Source organism: Podarcis erhardii (genome assembly GCF_964252035.2).
Source record: "Podarcis erhardii genome assembly, chromosome: 7".
Classification (NCBI taxonomy): domain Eukaryota; kingdom Metazoa; phylum Chordata; class Lepidosauria; order Squamata; family Lacertidae; genus Podarcis; species Podarcis erhardii.
In genome coordinates, this window is record NC_138511.1 from 69067286 (window position 1) to 69084819 (window position 17534).

General features: G+C 48.0%; 1 protein-coding gene across 2 annotated transcripts in view; it reads right to left on the reverse strand.

Moving 5' to 3' along the window:
* Nucleotides 1-17534, reverse strand: part of E2F2 (E2F transcription factor 2) — a 39313-nt gene that overhangs the window by 19103 nt on the left and 2676 nt on the right. Inside the window, exon 1 of one of the 2 annotated variants that reach the window (XM_081869270.1) lies at nucleotides 2884-2901. The exons of the other annotated variant lie outside the window; for it this stretch is intronic. Within the exon in view, the coding sequence (XP_081725396.1) occupies nucleotides 2884-2886 (3 nt within the window). The 5' untranslated portion in view covers nucleotides 2887-2901. Of the gene's footprint in view, nucleotides 1-2883; nucleotides 2902-17534 lie in introns of those variants that run through there. 2 annotated transcript variants of the gene reach the window in all.

A 17534-nucleotide genomic window follows, 5' to 3' on the forward strand; every position in this document is an offset into this window, starting at 1 on the left:
GAGGGAGCCAGTGTACAGCTTCTGGGTCATGTGGCCAGCATGACTAAGCCGCTTCTGGCAAACCAGAGCAGCACACGGAAACGCCGTTTACCTTCCCGCCGGAGTGGTACCTATTTATCTACTTGCACTTTGACGTGCTTTCGAACTGCTAGGTGGGCAGGAGCAGGGACTGAGCAACAGGAGCTCACCCCGTTGCAGGGATTTGAACCGCCAACCTTCTGATCGGCAAGTCCTAGGCTCTGTGGTTTAACCCACAGCGCCACCTGCGTCCCTCTACCTGCCTTCTTACAGCAGGTCAAAAGGTGGCTCTGTCTGTCTGCTTACCGTATTTTTCGTTCTATAGGACGCACATTTTCCCCTCCAAAAATTAAGGGGAAATGTGTGTGCGTCGTATAGAGTGAATGCAGGCTGCGCCGCTAAGCCCAAAGCCAGAACAGGAAGATGGAGCACTGCGGAGCGCTCCGTCTCGCTGCTCTAGCTTGGGGATGGCTGTGCGCACAGCCTCTCCAGGGCAGCGGGGTGCCTTCACCCCGCTGTCCTGCAGAAGCTAGCAAGGCTGTTCCCAAGCCAGAACAGCGAGACGGAGGGCTCCGTCTCGCTGCTCTAGCTTGGGGACGGCTCCGCGCAAAGCCTCTGCAGGGCAGCGGGGCGCTGCGCTCCAAAGGCTTCAGGGATATTTGAGGCTGGCGGTGGGGGAAAGCAGCGCTTCCCCCCACCGCCAGCCCCACAAGTTCTGGTGAATGTACCTTGAACGCACCTTGTTTTAGAGGGGGAGAACAAGAAAAAAAAAATTTCCCCTGTTCTCCCCCTCCTATAGTCCTGTGCGTCCTATGGTCCGGTGCGTCCAATGGAGCGAAAAATACGGTAGCTTCAGTTTTGCCCCTGAAGAACTCAGCAGGGAAGAGGATGGGGACAAAACACTTGTTTGGCTCTGCCTGTTATTGACTCTGGCTCCACCTACTGTTTGGGCTCCCTGCCTTCTGCACCCCCCCCCCATGCCAATGGGCACCAACCGCCACTTCTTAAGCAGCTAAAGAGTTAGCCGCTCAAAGGACAGATAACATAAGCAGAGACAAATGATGTGACCCCTTTTGGCTTTTTCTGCTTGCCTCCTTCAGAATTATCTGCAACATTCAGTTACTGCTTGTTTACACATGGCAACCCTTCATGCGATGAATATAACAGGCATCTAAGATCGTAGTAAACATTGCAAAACACTCACCAGTGGACTAGCAGCTGCAACGGCAGCAACGGCTCCCAGGTGAGCAGTTGAGAGGCAAAGAGCATTTGCCGTGAAGCCATTTGCCTGCTACCATAGCACTGCCCTACATTTAATTTGCTTGGAGAGGAGCTGCACGCCACACCAGCTGTGGTCAAAGTTCTGCACATCCCAGCTGCAAAATGGTAACAGTCAAGAGCAGAAGGCTCAGATGCAACAACAAGGCAGGCGGGGGGGGGGGCAAAGCAAAGCACGATGGGCACACCCCTAGCCAACATGCGATAAGGATTAATCTGAGATACGTGTTTCTACTCAGGAAGAGTTTCCAACACGGAGAATGGAACCTTGGTCAATCAGGATTTCTGTCCCCATGTTGGAAACCCCCAGTTTAGCCATCTCCCCCGCCCCTCCAAACTAAGACATCTTGAGCAATGCAGACTGCCACATGATAATTGTATGCTGGCATTTTCCCATAGTCGGAACCAGTAGCTTAGTTGCTTAAAAAGCTGAATGCGTGGCATCCAAAACTGTGAGGTGGTGGTTGTCATGTAGTTTCAGCCATGTAGCTGAAAATCTGCATGTCTACCTGTAGTTTATTATGGATGCTGAGAGTTGTTAGGAGACCCCTATCCCCCTGACAGAGCTGCAATTCCCAGAACGGTTTAACAGTCAATCCCTCTTCCCAGAGAACTTTGGAAATTATGGCTCTCTGAAGCAGATAGGCATCTTCTTTGACTCTCAGCACCCTTACCAAACTGCATCTCCTTGGTTTCTTTGGGGAAAGCCATGACTATTAAAATAGTTTAATAATGCTTTAAATGTCTGGTTTGGGTACTGCATACTTTTAAAGCCCTAGTTGGCATCCCTTAATGCAGTGTTTCTCAAACTTGGGTCCCCAGCTATTGCTGTACTACAACTCCCATCATCCCTAGCTAGCAGGACCAGTGGTCAGAGATGATGGGAGTTCCAGAAAATAAACACAAGAGGAAGAGGGGGCAGGGTCATTTTTGCACCCAAGTTTGAAGAGAATAAGTATAAGCTAGAGCATTTTCAACTGCTGGTGGCAAGAGAATGCGTCTGATTGTCTTTCCTCACCGGTTCCAACAAGAGGAAATGAGAGCTTGGGAAGGGGTTCTGCATTCTGCCTGGGCACTCTCTTCACCAGGCAGGTTTCTTTGGGGTTGTTGAAGTAGCACGATAGTGCTTTCAAAGAATGGTGCCAATGTGGTCCAAGTGGAGAGCTGAAAGGCCCTCATAGGAAGTCACCTTATAAAGAGTCAGACCATTGGCAAACCTCGTTTTGTAATTCTCTATGCTGTGTGGCAGCTGCTCTCTGATGTCTCAGTTTGGGGACATTCCCAACCCGACCAGGGATTGAACCTTGGACCTTCTGCATGGAAAGTGGCAGCTCCAACATTGAGCTATGGCCTGTCCCCACGACAGCCTTATGGAAAGAATGGGAGACAGGAAAATAGGGTTGCCATATTTCAAGAAGTAGACAACCTCCCCCCAAAAAACATGATTTCTTGGTTTACTTGCTGAAGATCCAAGACAACCCGGCTCCTTCTGGAACCCCCTGCCCCGACGTATGGCAGCCTTACAGGAAAAGTTCCCCACGTCTGCAAGGGGTGGAGGGTTCAAGACTACACAAGCCATCCACACACCATGTATGCAAGGCAAGAGTCCCCAGCACCCGCCTGTCTGCTCCCCTCCTCCGCCTCCGAAAGAGGGAGAAGGATGCATTCACAAGTCCCCAAGGAGGGGAGGAGGGCGTTTGGTAGGGAAAGGACAAAAGGAAGTAGCAGAGCAGGCCAGGGAGCAGCTGCTTTGCCTGGCCCAACCTAGCGCGATCCTGTCATTCCCCCACCACCAGCAGGATTAGCCGCACGACAGCTGGCTGCCCAAGCTGCCACGTTGATAATGGAACAGAAGAGCCCTCCTCCTTTCCCCATCTCCTCAGCTTTGACAGGCCCATAGCCAAAAGGAATTGGGGGTGTCGGGGGCTGGAGGGAGAGAGAGGGGGAGAGAGAAGCCAGCAGAATTGGGGGGAGAGAAATGCCCTGCCTCTGCAGTGGCCACGGCTGGTGCTAAGCAAAGGACGTTGCTGGTGGGTTGGAGTGGGAAGCAAGGAGGCCTCAATGCCCTGCCCGGTTTGTACATGAGACAGTTCTTATTAAACATTTGCATTTATTGATTGATTTATAGGTATGTAAGAAGATGAAAGTTCCTTTTTCAGGGACTTTTTTTTTTGTTAATGAAGAGGTGGAGAACAGGATCCTGCACCCCTCCTTTTCATTCCCAGCAAATGGCATTATCAGCAAACGTTTTATTTGACTACTAAGCCTCAACCTAGCCAGGCATTCCTTGGCAAATTTCCCACAATCCCTTGGGGCAAGGGGACGGGAGGGATGGCAAGACAAGCGGGAGCCTCAAACAGGTGAAAAGACCCTGGTCGGAAGGCAAGCATTCCCTTCATTTACAGCCAAAAACGAAGGCCAAACCCAGCCCCGAGGGGGCCTACATTTCTTTTAAAAGAGGAGGAGAGAGGATTCTGGTGGCAGAACTGTGAACAGAGCCCCACCACGCTCTAGCCTTGCCCAGGCAGATATGTCATGCCCTGAACTCAACCCCCCCTCGATCCTTTCCCCAAAACATGCACACACCCTCTCTAGGGCGTGGGAACCCTTCTGCTACATTATCACAGAATACCACAGCGTTTATGGTACACACCCACTCTCTCCTTCTCTCTCTTTCATGCACAGACAGAACAGGATTTCCACCATGAAAAAACAAGAACAGCACCTCCCAAGGCAATCCAGCCCTCTACAGAAATCTTTATACCCCCTGAAAACTATGCATGGGGCACATTCAGCGGTGATTAACCTGTGGAACCTCCAGATGTTGTTGAACTACAACTCCAGTTATCCCTGGCCATTGGCAACGCTGGCCGGCCTGATGGGCGCTGCACCCAATAACAGGGAGGAGGATTTGTGGCAGGAGACAGGGCTAGAATAGGCTCTATCTATTGCATATCACTCTGCCTTCCACCCTAGCAGTCCCAATGGGCCCCAGCTACAACTTGCCCTACACAACTTGGGCACCAGGGTATCAGAAGGAACTGGTTTTAATTATTGCTTTGTGTTGCTTTTAAATGTTTTTGTGCTGATGTATACCACCCTGATGTTCTGCGAGGGCAGTATATAAATGCTTATATAAATGAATAAAAGTACCGTAAATAAACTTCATTTAAACCAACATTGGCTCTACCAAGGTTGTTAGACTCCAACTACCATCAAACCCAATAGTCAGGTAAATGGGATTTGTAAGCCTACAATATCTGAAGGGCCACAGGTTCTCCATCACTGGTTTAAACTATGTCGAGTTCAAAAAAGAAGTCGTCAGGGTCAAACTATAGCTTACAATTCTAGCTTGCTCACTAAACATAAATTAAACTAGCCAGTTCCCAGAGTTTGGGTGCAGCTGGGAACTATAGATAATTTAAAAGTGGAACTAGATGCTGCCAATCTCCTCCTTGTGGACATGGTAAATAGGACTTTGCCCAAGTCCATAGTTTAATGTTACCTTTGAACAGGCCCTTTGATTTCTACAAGAGAGTATGGCTATGACTTAACTCCGTCCCTCTTACCCTAAATGAGCAGTCCGCTTCACAGTTATAAATATTCATAATTTGCACATTGAACAGGTAGTAAGATTCCTTCTCCCGCTCTTTTCCAACTATTCTTTCTAGGGCTGACACCTAATTTAAAGAGATCTCACAGCACAATCCCAACTTCAAGTTATGTGGGCTAGATAAAAAAAAAAGGATTGCTCCTAAATCCCTCATGACAGCAGCATAACTTTATGCCAATGTGAAGTTCTACAGTACCCTGGTTAAGTTGACAGAAAGGGCAGCTTAGCACAGATCCTGTCCTCCACCAGCCAAAATCCTGCCTCCACCATCAGCATAACATTAAAACAGCAAAAGAGCTGTTGTAAGCAACTACACAGTGACAGGCTCAATGGGGAGACCAAGATGGCTGCTTCCCACTCAGCCACAACTGAGAAGAAGAAGAAGAAGAAGAGTTTGGATTTGATATCCCGCTTTATCACTACCCAAAGGAGTCAGGATGCCAACTAACTCTGCAGCCAATTAAAACATATCAACAATGGAAGCCACAACACTCGGATAGGGTACATAGCAGAAGGCAATTACTGGTATCATTCTGGTCCCCATGTCAAGTAAGCTTTAAGTGTGCAAGCAGGAACTTTTGTAATGGGAAAATTTTTGGTGCAAATAGGGAATACAAGCAGCTTGGCCCCAGAAAAACAAAACAAAGGAAGAGCATATTGCACTAATAACCAGCTTTTCCATCTCAGGACTCCACTCAAATGCCCAGCAAATGAGGATGTGCCCACAGATTACACAGTGCACTCAGACTTTCAAAACGTTTTTGAGAAGGCATCTCCACAAAAACTAAGAGGAGAGGTCCTCTTGTGGATCAGGAATTGGTTCAGCAGAAACCAATTCAGAGGGTAAGAATAAATGGACAGTTCTCCAAATGGAAGGATGTAAAAAGTGGAGTCCCCCTAAGGATCAGTATTGGAACCTGAGCTATTTAACTTGTTCATAAATAATTTTACATTAGGGTGGCTAGTGAGGTGGCCAAGATTGCTGATGATGCTAAATTGGTTCAGGATCATTAACACAAAAAGTGATGGCAAAAAGTTCCAAAAGGAACCTCTCCAAAATGAATGAATGGGTTGTAATATGGCAAATGCAATTCATTGTAAGCAAGTATAAAGTAATGCATGCCAGGCAAGAAAAGACCCTCAGCTTCACATATATGTCCACAGAGTCTGAAATAGCAGTAACTGACCAGGAATGAAACCTTGGGGTCAACCTTGATTAAGACATCAATCCACTGTGCAGCAGATGTGAAAAAGGCAAATCCCATGCGAGGGATCAGCAAGAAGGGAATTGGAGATAAAACTGCAGATAGCATAATGCCATCATACAAATCTATGGTGCAACCACATCTGGAACACAGCTCTGGTTGCCTCACCTCAAAAAAGATATTGTCAAGTTGGAAGACGTTCAGAAAAGGGAAACCCGGTGATCAAGGGATGGAGCAAATATTGGAAGATTCGAGACAGATAAAAGTACTTCAGCGCTTAATTAAAAGTACACATCAATTAATTAAACTATGGAACTTGCTCCCACTGGAGGCAGTGGGAGTCACCAACCTGAATAGCATTAAAAGAGAATTAGACATTAATGCTAAGGCAATCAGTGGCTACTAGCCATGATGGCTATGCTCTGCCTCCGCAACTGGGCTGATCCAGCAGGCTCTTCTTATCTTCTACCATAAGGAGAGGTTATATTCTACCATATCTTCAAAATATAATTGCTGCAGATGCCTCCTATACCCTGCACCTCTCTGCAATATTAATAACTGAGAATTAGACCTTTTTGCCAAGTGGGTAGCAGTGTCCCTCTTGCAGAAGACACGTAATAAGTGTACATTGTGCAGAATGGAGGAATCCTTGTGACCAAGAAATAGCCAGACATTGGCGAGCTTTCATCATGCACTGGCAGGGGCACGAGGGAGCACAATTCTCTCCAGCAGTGAAAACCTGGCATTCCACTGCAGCCATAGCTGTGACTCCGAGCCAAATGATCATGGCTCCTTGCAGGATCGCCATCTGGCAACATGGAGCAGAACAAATAGACACTGCAAACATCACACCATAAAAACTCCCTTCATAGCTTGGGTAGCCTGGTGATTCCCCTATGCCCGCTAGTTTAACCAAAAGTGTTTGACAGGTCATGGATATAGTGGTGTGGTGTTGTTTTTTTAGAAAAACAGTAAGGCTTATAACATGTTAGTTTGCTTTTTTAAAAAAACACAACCAAAATATCATCTAATTTTTTCTTGAACAGTCACACCACCCCAGATCTTCATTCTTCCACTGCCCTAGCATAGGGTTGCCATACATCCAGAATTTATTGGGACAGTGCCAGGAATTGACAGAATTGACGCCCGGGGGGGATTTCTTAAAGGTGGCGCTTTGTCCTGGATCTTAAGCAAGCCAATCACTTGGGGGAGGGCATTAAAAAAAAACCTCAACAATTTTGGTGGTTTCCTACTTTTTGAAATATGGCATGCTACTTTCTATAGAACAGCCAGCTGTAGGTGCCAGGGGGACTGGTGATGGCAGAGGGACCTTCTCTCCATTGCCGAGTTTACTTGCAAAAACCTTTACTTGGGAAAGATGCTCTGTGACGAAATGGCAGAGGAAACCCACAAAAGCTACATGCTGTAAACTAAGCTCAATGGGCAGGAACCATAAGGCAGTATCAAAACTAGCGACTGGTCACAGCACAGACATCCTGCAAAGATGGGAAAACATACAGCTTCGAATGTCCTTAGATGGCTTTTCCTCACACTTTATCAGACTCTCTTTTGGGAGTTGCCTGCCCAGCCCTCAGTTTCCTCTCCTGCTACAGATAGGAAAATTTGCAGAGTCACATTGGTCGGGGCCTCTCCATGAAAGCCAGGTCCCACTATGCAGCGCACACATCAGTAACCTAAAGAAAAGGCAGGAAGTGTTTTTCACGTTCAGAAGCCCATCTGCACAGCAGCCCTCAAATCAAAGCCTGCCTGCCCCAAACAATGTGGCTTGTATTCCGATGATCAATGCAGTTTCCTATGTCACTTAAGAGGCCGTGGACTCCATCTATTCCGATGGAGTCCACGGCCTCTTAAGTGACATAGGAAACTGCATTGCACCAGGTCAGGCCCCTGGTTCCATCTAGTTCAATAATGTCTACCGTGATTGGCAGCAGCTCTCCAGGGTTTCGGGAGATCTCTTCCAACCAGTGTTAGAAACTCAAAAATATAAGCCAATTGCCCAATGGCACCTTAAGCCTAGGTTACAGTCGCCACAATGGAATGCCTAGGAGCCCCCCCCCTTTTTTTGCAGTGACATTTAATGTTATCATTACTCTTAATTTCATTCCTATGCCACTTTATATTCTAAAGAAAAAAAATCTCAAGGCAATTTACAACACGTTAAAACATCTAATCAAACAATCCAGAACAAAACAAAGGGAAATATTTCAGATCCTTTGCTAAGTGACATTTTGCTTCTCCCATATTCATTTATCTGCTTAATTTATATAGCTGCCCCACAGCAGAAGTACTCTAAGAAGCCAATGTGGTGTAGTGGTTAGAGTGTCGGAACAGAACCTAGGCGATCAGGGTTCAATTCCTCACTCGGCCATGAAACTTACTGAATGACCTGGGGCTAGTCACAGTCTCTTAACCTACCTCACAAGGTTAACTGAGGGTGAACCATGGGGATGGTGGGATATAAACACAATAAATAAGTTATTTTGCTTAAGAAAGCTGGAGGGGACAGCTAGATGGAGATGTCAGTCCCCAATCTGGCACCAAGAGATCTCCATGTGGTCACACTTGGACCTGTGCTAGTTGCAATGTGCCTGGCACCTGGATGATTTCTAACACTGCTTCCAACCCTATGTGGGAATGCTGGGATTTAATCTGGGACCTTCTGCACTCAGAGCACGTGTTCTACCACTAAGCTATGATATAGTACACCCTAAAGAGTAACAGAGCAGAGCATCACACCCAACTGCATCTGACTGCCAATCCAAATGGACCAAATATCCATTGATAACAGTGCATGGGGGGAAAGGCAATAGCCCACAAGGAGTGGATAAAGGATCAGGACATTATGTCCCAGTTCCAAGAGGGCAGCTCTGCAATGAGCTGCATAAAGCCTTCTACAGCAGAACTATTATTATACTCATTTTCAAAAGGGGAGGGGGAAATGGAATGGAGTCTCCTAGCACAGGGCATGGCTGGCTGGAACCCTGAATCGAAACAGTCCGCACTGCAGGACCACTTTTTGTAATAATACTAATAATGGATACCAACATTTCAGGAGTTGGGACGTTTATAGGGCTCTGCATGAATTTAGGCTCCCAGTACCAATGTGTTAATGCAGACACAGTGTGTTTATACCTCTTCAGGTTATTAAATAAAACCTAGATTTTTGGAAAGAGCAGAAAGAATGAAGGCTATGATGACTGAAGTGCGTGAACACCAACTTTGCAGCTCTAGACCACCAAATCTTGACTGCTGAAAGGCAGTTAGCATTCTGAATCTCTCTCCCTCTCTCTAAGCCAAGGCTCTCGGGATGCCAATGTTCTGTGCCGTCTACTTGAGTTATGCATGGCCCGCCCTTTCCACAGATGTGCGGAAATATGGCCCCAGGGAAGAAGAGACTGCAGCCACCTTCAGGAAGAAGCCCAAAAGGCTGAACTTGCTGTCCCTCAAACCACACCCATCCTGGCAGCTGCATTTTGTGCAATTAAAGCGAAGTGACTGCATTTTGTGCAATTAAAGTGAAGTGACTTGCACTTCAAATGCTGACCAAACAGTTTCCTGTAAGAACTCTGTGTTGCTAGTCCTATGAATCATCATCTCAAAGGGCAGCCTGGAACAAAAGTGAAATGGGGGTGGGGAGGGGAGAGCACAGGCAATAAGATTAAAGGTCTCTGCTACCTGGTTCTAACCTGTCAAGGGTCACTGAAATCATGCCTGGGAACATGCATGCAAACAGAGAGAATGAGATTAAGACCTATGAATCATAGAGCTAGAAGTGTCCTCTATTCCCCCCCCCGTGACCAACCAACCCACCCCCCCCCCCCAGACAATGCAGGAAAATCCAGCCTAGGGCACCATTGATAGGTGGCTTATCCCAAGCAGTCTGGTCCACTGTCAAGCAGTTCGGCCCATCAGGATGTTCTTTGCAAAGTTTAGATAAAATCTAGTTTCTTATAATTTGAAGCTGTTGGTTCGGGTCTTACCCTCTGGGGCAGGCATAGGCAAACTCGGCCCTCCAGCTGTTTTGGGACTACAACTCCCATCATCCCTAGCTAACAGGACCAGTGGTCAGGGATGATGGGAACTCTAGTCCCAAAATAGGCCTGAGTTTGCCTATGCCTGCTCTGGGGCAACAAGGGAGTGAATCTGTTCTGTGATCTATGCAACAGACATTCAAATGTTCAGTGTGGGTGTGCCTTACTTGATATTTTTTTAAAAGAATTTTTTTTTTCAAAATTCAGCACAATCCTTGATCCGGCCAAAGATTCCTAAGAAATAAACACACACACACCCCCGGCAAGTATTTAGCCCTTATGGCTACAAAAATATGCTTGAATGTGTTGGCAATACCTGCTCAACCTCAGCAGCTAGAGAGGTATATTTATAAGATGTCCAGATGTTGTGAAGGAGCCACATTCACAGAACTGCAGAGTTGGAAGGAACCACGAGGGTCATCTAGTCCAAACGGCTGCAATGCATGAATCTCTCTCTCTCTCTCTCTCTTTTTTTTTGCCCCAATTGGAGCTCAAACCCACGATCATGTATGATTGGGCATATATCCCTTTAAAATGCTTGGAAGCAGCAGCTCAGTGTTCTCCCTGCCCTCCAGAGCTAAGCTCCTCAAATCCACTAGCCAGGATGCTGGTGGCAACCATCCTTCCCACATGTTCTCTGTGAGCTGGGAAAGGGGCTTGGAGTGAGACTAGATCTCACTTCATTTTGCACTTAACTTTTGTAAGATGTGTCTCAGAGGTAGGGCTGTCTGGCTAGTAAGCAGAGCCAAAACATGCAATAATACTGATAATAATTTTATTATTTATATGCTGGCAGCCTGAGTGGGTCACCCAAGCCACTCTAGGCGGCTCCCAACAAAATAGTAAAAACGCAATAAAACATCAAACATTTAAAAACTTTCAGATGTCTTCTGAAAGTCAAATAGTTGTTTATTTCCTTGACATCTTATGGGAGAGTGTTCCACTGCTCCACTTACTAAGCAGACCCTCTGAGCTGGATCTCAGCTGGACGATGGGGGTGGAGATGGTCCTTTAGGTATACAGGGTTGAGGCCATTTAGGGCTTTACTAGGTCAGCACCAGGGACGAGGGTAGCGCTGTGGGTAAAACCTCAGCGCCTAGGGCTTGCCAATCGCATGGTCGGCAGTTTGAATCCCTGCGGTGGGGTGAGCTCCCGTCTTTCCGTCCCCGTTCCTGCCTACCTAGCAGTTCGAAAGCACCCTTAAGTGCAAGGTACCGCTTAATAGCAGGAAGGTAAACGGCGTTTCCGTGTGCTGCGCTGGTGCCGGCTCGCCAGAGCATCTTCGTCACACTGGCCACGTGACCCGGAAGTGTCTCCGGACAGCGGTGGCCCCCGGCCTCTTAAGTGAGATGGGCGCACAACCCTAGAGTCGGACACGACTGGCCCGTACGGGCAGGGGTACCTTTACCTTTAAGTCAGCACCAATACTGATCTAGTACTGAGACTTCAATACTTTGGCCATCTCATGAGAAGAGAAGACTCCCTGGAAAAGACCCTGATGTTGGGAAAGATGGAGGGCACAAGGAGACGGAGACAACAGAGGACGAGATAGTTGGACAGTGTTCTCGAAGCTACCAGCATGAGTTTGACCAAACTGCGGGAGGCAGTGGAAGACAGGAGTGCCTGGCGTGCTCTGGTCCATGGGGTCACAAAGAGTCAGACACAACTAAACAACAACAACAGGCTAGCACCAACTCTTTGAATTGTGCCTGGAAACCTACTGGGAGCTCTGCGCCACAGCTATGGTTTCAAAAAGAAGAGCATGGCTTTTCTTTTTGAAACCATACACCAGGCTTTTCAACAACCTCTTGCTTGTCCCTGGAGGAAAACTGGGCCCTGCTGCCACCTTTTCGGCACCTGATGTGCCATAAGTAACCTGCATTAGGCATCTGCGTCTGATTGCATCATCAAGCAATGCAGCAAAAGTTTGGGTGGGCTTTCAGTCGGAGCGAATTTCAAACTTGTGAAGGGCCGGACCCCCCCCCGAAAAGCACCCCCTCTCCCGAAAGGACCTCCCCCCCGCCTCGTCTCCACTGGCCTGGGCAGCGGAGGCAGCCTCCGCCCCACCACCGCTCCCTCCTGCTCAGCTCTTTCCACTCCCTCCCACTTGGCGGCCTCTGGGCGCCACCCCTTCCTTCCTGCTGAGGTGGCTGAGCAGGAGGAAGCAGCAGTGGCGCAGAGGTCGTGCCAGCATCGCCACCCACCCAGAGGTGTCAGCGGCTTCTAATTGGCTGCAGGAGCTTCCTGTAGCCAATCAGAAGCCGCGTCACATAAGTCAGTCTCTGCGCAGTGAGGCCTCTGCGCCACACTGGTTTAGCGCAGGGACTGACCAAGCGGGCGGCAGGGTCCGCAAGGTTCGTGGGCCGGATTAATGAGACCGGCAGGCTGCATCCGGCCCGCGGTCCTTAGTTTGCCAACCCCAGCACAAGCATATCTGACTTGACTGGTGCAGTGCTCCTGTTTTGTGAGCTCAGGTACCTGGGTGGGGCTTATGAAGCAGCCTTAACTGGTCTTAGCAAAACAATGGAGTAGCTTATTTAGAAGTTGAATCATAGCCACAGTCTGCTTGTGAAGGCCGGAAGAAAACTGCTGTGCCATAATCAACCGAACGGCCAAGACAACATTGACCTAAATTGCAAGTTTATCCCAACCTGCACTTTAAAAATTACACACCAGCTTATATTAGAAGTGGCTTTCCGAAACAAGTTTCTCAGATGCAACTACCAAGCATATTTACAGTGCAATCCAATACATGTCTACATACAAACTTAATGGGTCATATGCCCAGGCTAAGAGCAAGCGTTAGAAATTAATATTAGCATGATGGGGGCTATAGTTCAGCAACATCTGGAGGGCGAAAGGTTGTCCACTAGCCACTTAGAGCAGGCATCCCCAAACTCGGCCCTCCAGCTGTTTTGGGACTACAATTCCCATCATCCCTGACCGCTGGTCCTGTTAGCTAGGGATGATTGGAAGTTGTAGTCCCAAAACAGCTGGAGGGCCGAGTATGGGGATGCCTGACTTAGAGGCTGGGGGGGGGGGGAGGCCTTTTACCAAGTGGACTAATAGAAAAGGGATGGGATGATCCATTCTTCCTCACCAACCCACTGCATATCTGTGCTGTGCTGGTCATGGTGATTTTTCATCTTCTACAGCTAACCTAGAAACCAAGGAGCCTAGCAGAGGAGGGATGGCACATTGTGTCCATTATCCATCATCCATTCACTCACCTGCATGGAATTCCTATGGTCACATATAAACAAGTACCAGACAAACTGTAAAAGACAAGGCTATATTGGTGCAGCGACATGCCTATGCAAGTCAGGATAGAATCATAAAGGACTTAAGTTTGGAAAGATCTTGTTCCTTGAATGCAAGAGGAGCTATGAGGTCTATTTCACCAGAGCTCCTGTTCTGCGCAGATAACACAGGGGACATGGTGCCCCTGACAGAGACATGCCTTCAGAAGGAGTCTGGGCAACAAAAGAGGGGAGGGGTTTAGATGGTGCCTTCCCTCTTTTGGGGGTGGGGAGGGAAAGCATCTCTGAGAGCAATGCAAGGCACAGATGCGCAGCAGGAAAGAGAAAGCAGGTGATATTATTCTAGCATAAGGCGGAGGCTGTTTAGAGAAACTGGCATTTGGCCCCTGTTAAGCACAAAGGTCCTAGTTGCTCAGCCAGATTAGGAATTCCAAGAACTAGAAAGTATGGAGGGGAGAGGGAGAGCTACAGACCCACAAGGGGATGTTCATCCCAAAGCCCACACCTGTCAGGAGGCGTCAAACACTCAGCAGGGGAGATAGAGAAATCTGAAATTCGATTCAGCCCTTGGGAGGACAGAGGGTTACAGCAGAAGCTGGAATAGTTCCCAGGACTTGGGGAAAGTTGGGGGGGGGGTGATGACTCCAGGCTTCTCTGCCAATTAGGAGCATTGGTCAAAGCTTTCAGCAAGCATGCCATGGAGGCCTAGCATCAACAGTTGCAAAACAGCGGAGCAAGATTGTATTGAGGAAGGTATTCTTGAACCCATCAGTCTGCCACACTCTGCACCGCCTACACACCATCCACACTCACACATTATGCTAAGATGAACCATGGTTTAGCACGAACATGCTGGCTCCTAAGGAGGCGATTTCACCCACTTTGCTCATTCCCAGATCCTTGCAGCTCAGCATGGCAGCTAAACCAAGGTTTGGCTCATTGTGTCCTCTGAATCGGGGATTAACCACAATCTATAGCCAAGGTTTGTTCCTGGTTACAGGTCATGGCTAAGGAGGAGGGAGCTTAACCACAACTCCATGTTGAGACGACACGCTGAGCCAAACATTGGCTTAAGTGCCGCATGTTGAGCTAAAAGTACTGGAGAGGAGCAAGGCAGCTGTGATCTCCACTTCGCAAGTTAGCAGGGTCCCAGCAAGCCATAGTTTGGCTTAGCAAGATGTGCATACCCAGCCACTAACTGATAGAAGCTCTCCAGAGTTTCAGATGGGACTCTTTCCCAGCCTTACTTGGACATGCCTGGAACTGAACCCGGGACCTTCTGTAAGCAAGTCATGTGTGCTCTACCAATGAGCTATGGCCCTCCTGTCCTCCCCATAGCACTATAGGGAAGGAGTGCAATTTGCAAATTCCCTGGGAGCAGACATAGCCCCAAGCAGAAACATCAACTTCACCTCTACCCCAGAGGCAGAGAACTACCAGACAAGCCCAGTTGAGTTTTCTGGTCTTTCCAGATACAGCAGCACAAGGGATATCAGAGCAGGGACAAGAGCCACAGCTCCGTGGAAGGAATGAGAGAAGGCATAGCTCAGTGTTAGAGCAATGCCTTGGATGCAGAAGGCCCCAGGTTCACTCCGAGGCATTTTCAGTTCTAATGAACAGGCAGGAGGTGATGGGAAAAACTTGGTTAAATCCATGGAAGAACCCCTGAGAAGTTTCTGTTGGACAATACTGACGGGTCAGCGATCTGACTCAATATGAAGCAACTTCCTATGTTCCAGGGATAAGCATCACAGCACTGCAATGAGGATAGCTGCTATGTCTGACAAAATGCCCTTTTCCATGCGATGCTTAGAGGTACCGAAGCCCTTAAGGTGCCTCTGCCTTGCCGCTCACCTCGGTTGCAACTCAACTTCCCTTTGGGCCAGAGGCTACAGCTTTGTGGTAGAACTCATGCTCTGCAGTGCACACAAAATATCTCCAGTTCAGTCCTAGAGACCCTGGAGAGCCACTGCCACTCGGTGTGCATTATTGAGTAGAGGCCAGCACAGCAACACTCTCCCATTTGTGCTCTCAAACAACAGGTGTTCAGAGGCATATGATTTATAGCATCAGAATCTTACCAGACAACTAAGTCCAACCTGGGACCAAGAGGTTCTTAGAAAGACAGGTTTTCAATAGCTGGCTGCAAGCTCACCATGGGACTGGATGATCAAGTGCCACACATGCTGCTAAGGTAAATCTACTTTTGGACTTCCCACAGGCCTCTGCGAGAACAGGATGCTGGAACAGATGGGCCTTTGGTCTGAACCAGCAAGATCCTTCTTATATTCTCAAAACACACACAAATTATTGGGGGTGTTACAAGATAATGTGCTTTAGAGCAGCAGCCTGAGATTCAGAGGGCACTGGAATGCACTCCTAAAACACACTTACTAGGGAATATGTCTCCTCAGACACAGCAGGATGCACTTCTGAGTAAACATGTGTAAGGTTGTAGATTGGCAGGTACAGAAAGGTGTGTGGAAGCGCCACCAATGGAGACATCCAGTTTGCTTCTAGTATATGACCCAGCCAAGTACCACTAATGGTACAGGAATAGTTTTGGTGCTCCCTTCTGGCCCCAAGTCCCTAGCAGGAAAGCAGGGGGTTATAGTTCTACCTGAAAACACAGGTAATAGAATTACTAACAACAGCACTGGTTAAATCAGAACGACGAGCATTTCTACACCTTTGCCTTATCAACCATCATGTAGGGTATCACTCCACGCTATGCCCCACCCTGTGGCTCATCCATCCCACATAATGTACAGGCCCAGACAGCACTGCCATGCAGGGATTAATAATAATACTTAATCAAGGCATGAGAACTTCACATGCACCATCTGGTTGTAAATCCTTACAGTGGGCCTTTAAAGCAAGTGTGAGGAACCTATGGCCCTCCAGTTATTACTGAACTACAATTCCCATCATCCCCACCAAGCATAGCCAGGGATGATGGGAGCTATAGTTCAGCAATATCTGGAGGGGCACAGTGCCTCCACTGCTGCTTTTAAGCAAGCCGCTACTATTATCTTCCATATTCCAAATGGGAATAATACTGGCTAGAACTTGGGCTCATCCAATGAAGCTTGCCAGTGGGAAGTACTTCTTTGAAGTTATGCAACGCAATTTGCTATCACAAGATGTGTGACGGATTCCCATTTAGAAAAGAAAGCCAGACAATTTCATGAAGGATGAGGCCATCAGTGGATACTAGTCCCAATGGCTCTATGTTGCTTCAAGAATTGGAAGAACGTTGCTTCTGAATACCAGTTGGAGAATAACAGTGGCACTCATGCCCTCATGCCTTGCATGTAGGCTTCTCATAGGCTGACTGCTGTGAAGAATGTTGGACTGAATGGGCCTTTGGTTTGAGCCGGCAAAGCTAGTCTTATTTTTTTCATTGTGTGTTGTGGGAAATGGCTAGTGATGAACTGAAGGAGTTAAGGAACACCATGACTCATGAAGCCATCTCTTAGTCCAACCTGGTGTCCTCCAGGCTTTTTCTATTGCAATTCCCATCAGCTCCACAGCCAACGGTCAGAGCTGATGGCAGTTGTAGTCCAAAACATCTGGAGGGCACCAGGCTGGCCAAAGCTGCTTGAACCCAACACAGCAAAGCTCATATGTTCACCTACTGAACTCATGGCAGAGACAAGACTGAAACTGGGGCCCATGAACCCAAGTCAAAGCCACAACACTACATCAGCTCTCACAGCAACCGCTTTCAGGATGATTGCAATTAGATCTACCATGCAAAGGCCAAGAGGTTGATCTGGGTGGGTGTTCTGTTTCTAAGATGAATGCTTTGCTCACCTGGATTAACCCACCTGCTCTTACAGCAGCGGTTGCCAATGCAGTGCTCATGGGTGCAATGTCCCCCTTGAGTTTTTTCCATGGCGCCCATGAACTCTCTGAGGCCCTCATCCCACTGCCCTCTCAGTCATCGGGCAGAGGCTGCTTACCTTTTTCTCTCTTGACCAGAAAGTAGAGCTGAAGCAGGAAGCTGGAAGTGCAACACTTTCCCCCACTTCCTCTTTCTGCTCTACAAGCTTCTCAAGGTTCAGATTAATTCTGCTAGACCCAACTCCCAGATCCCTTGGAAAAG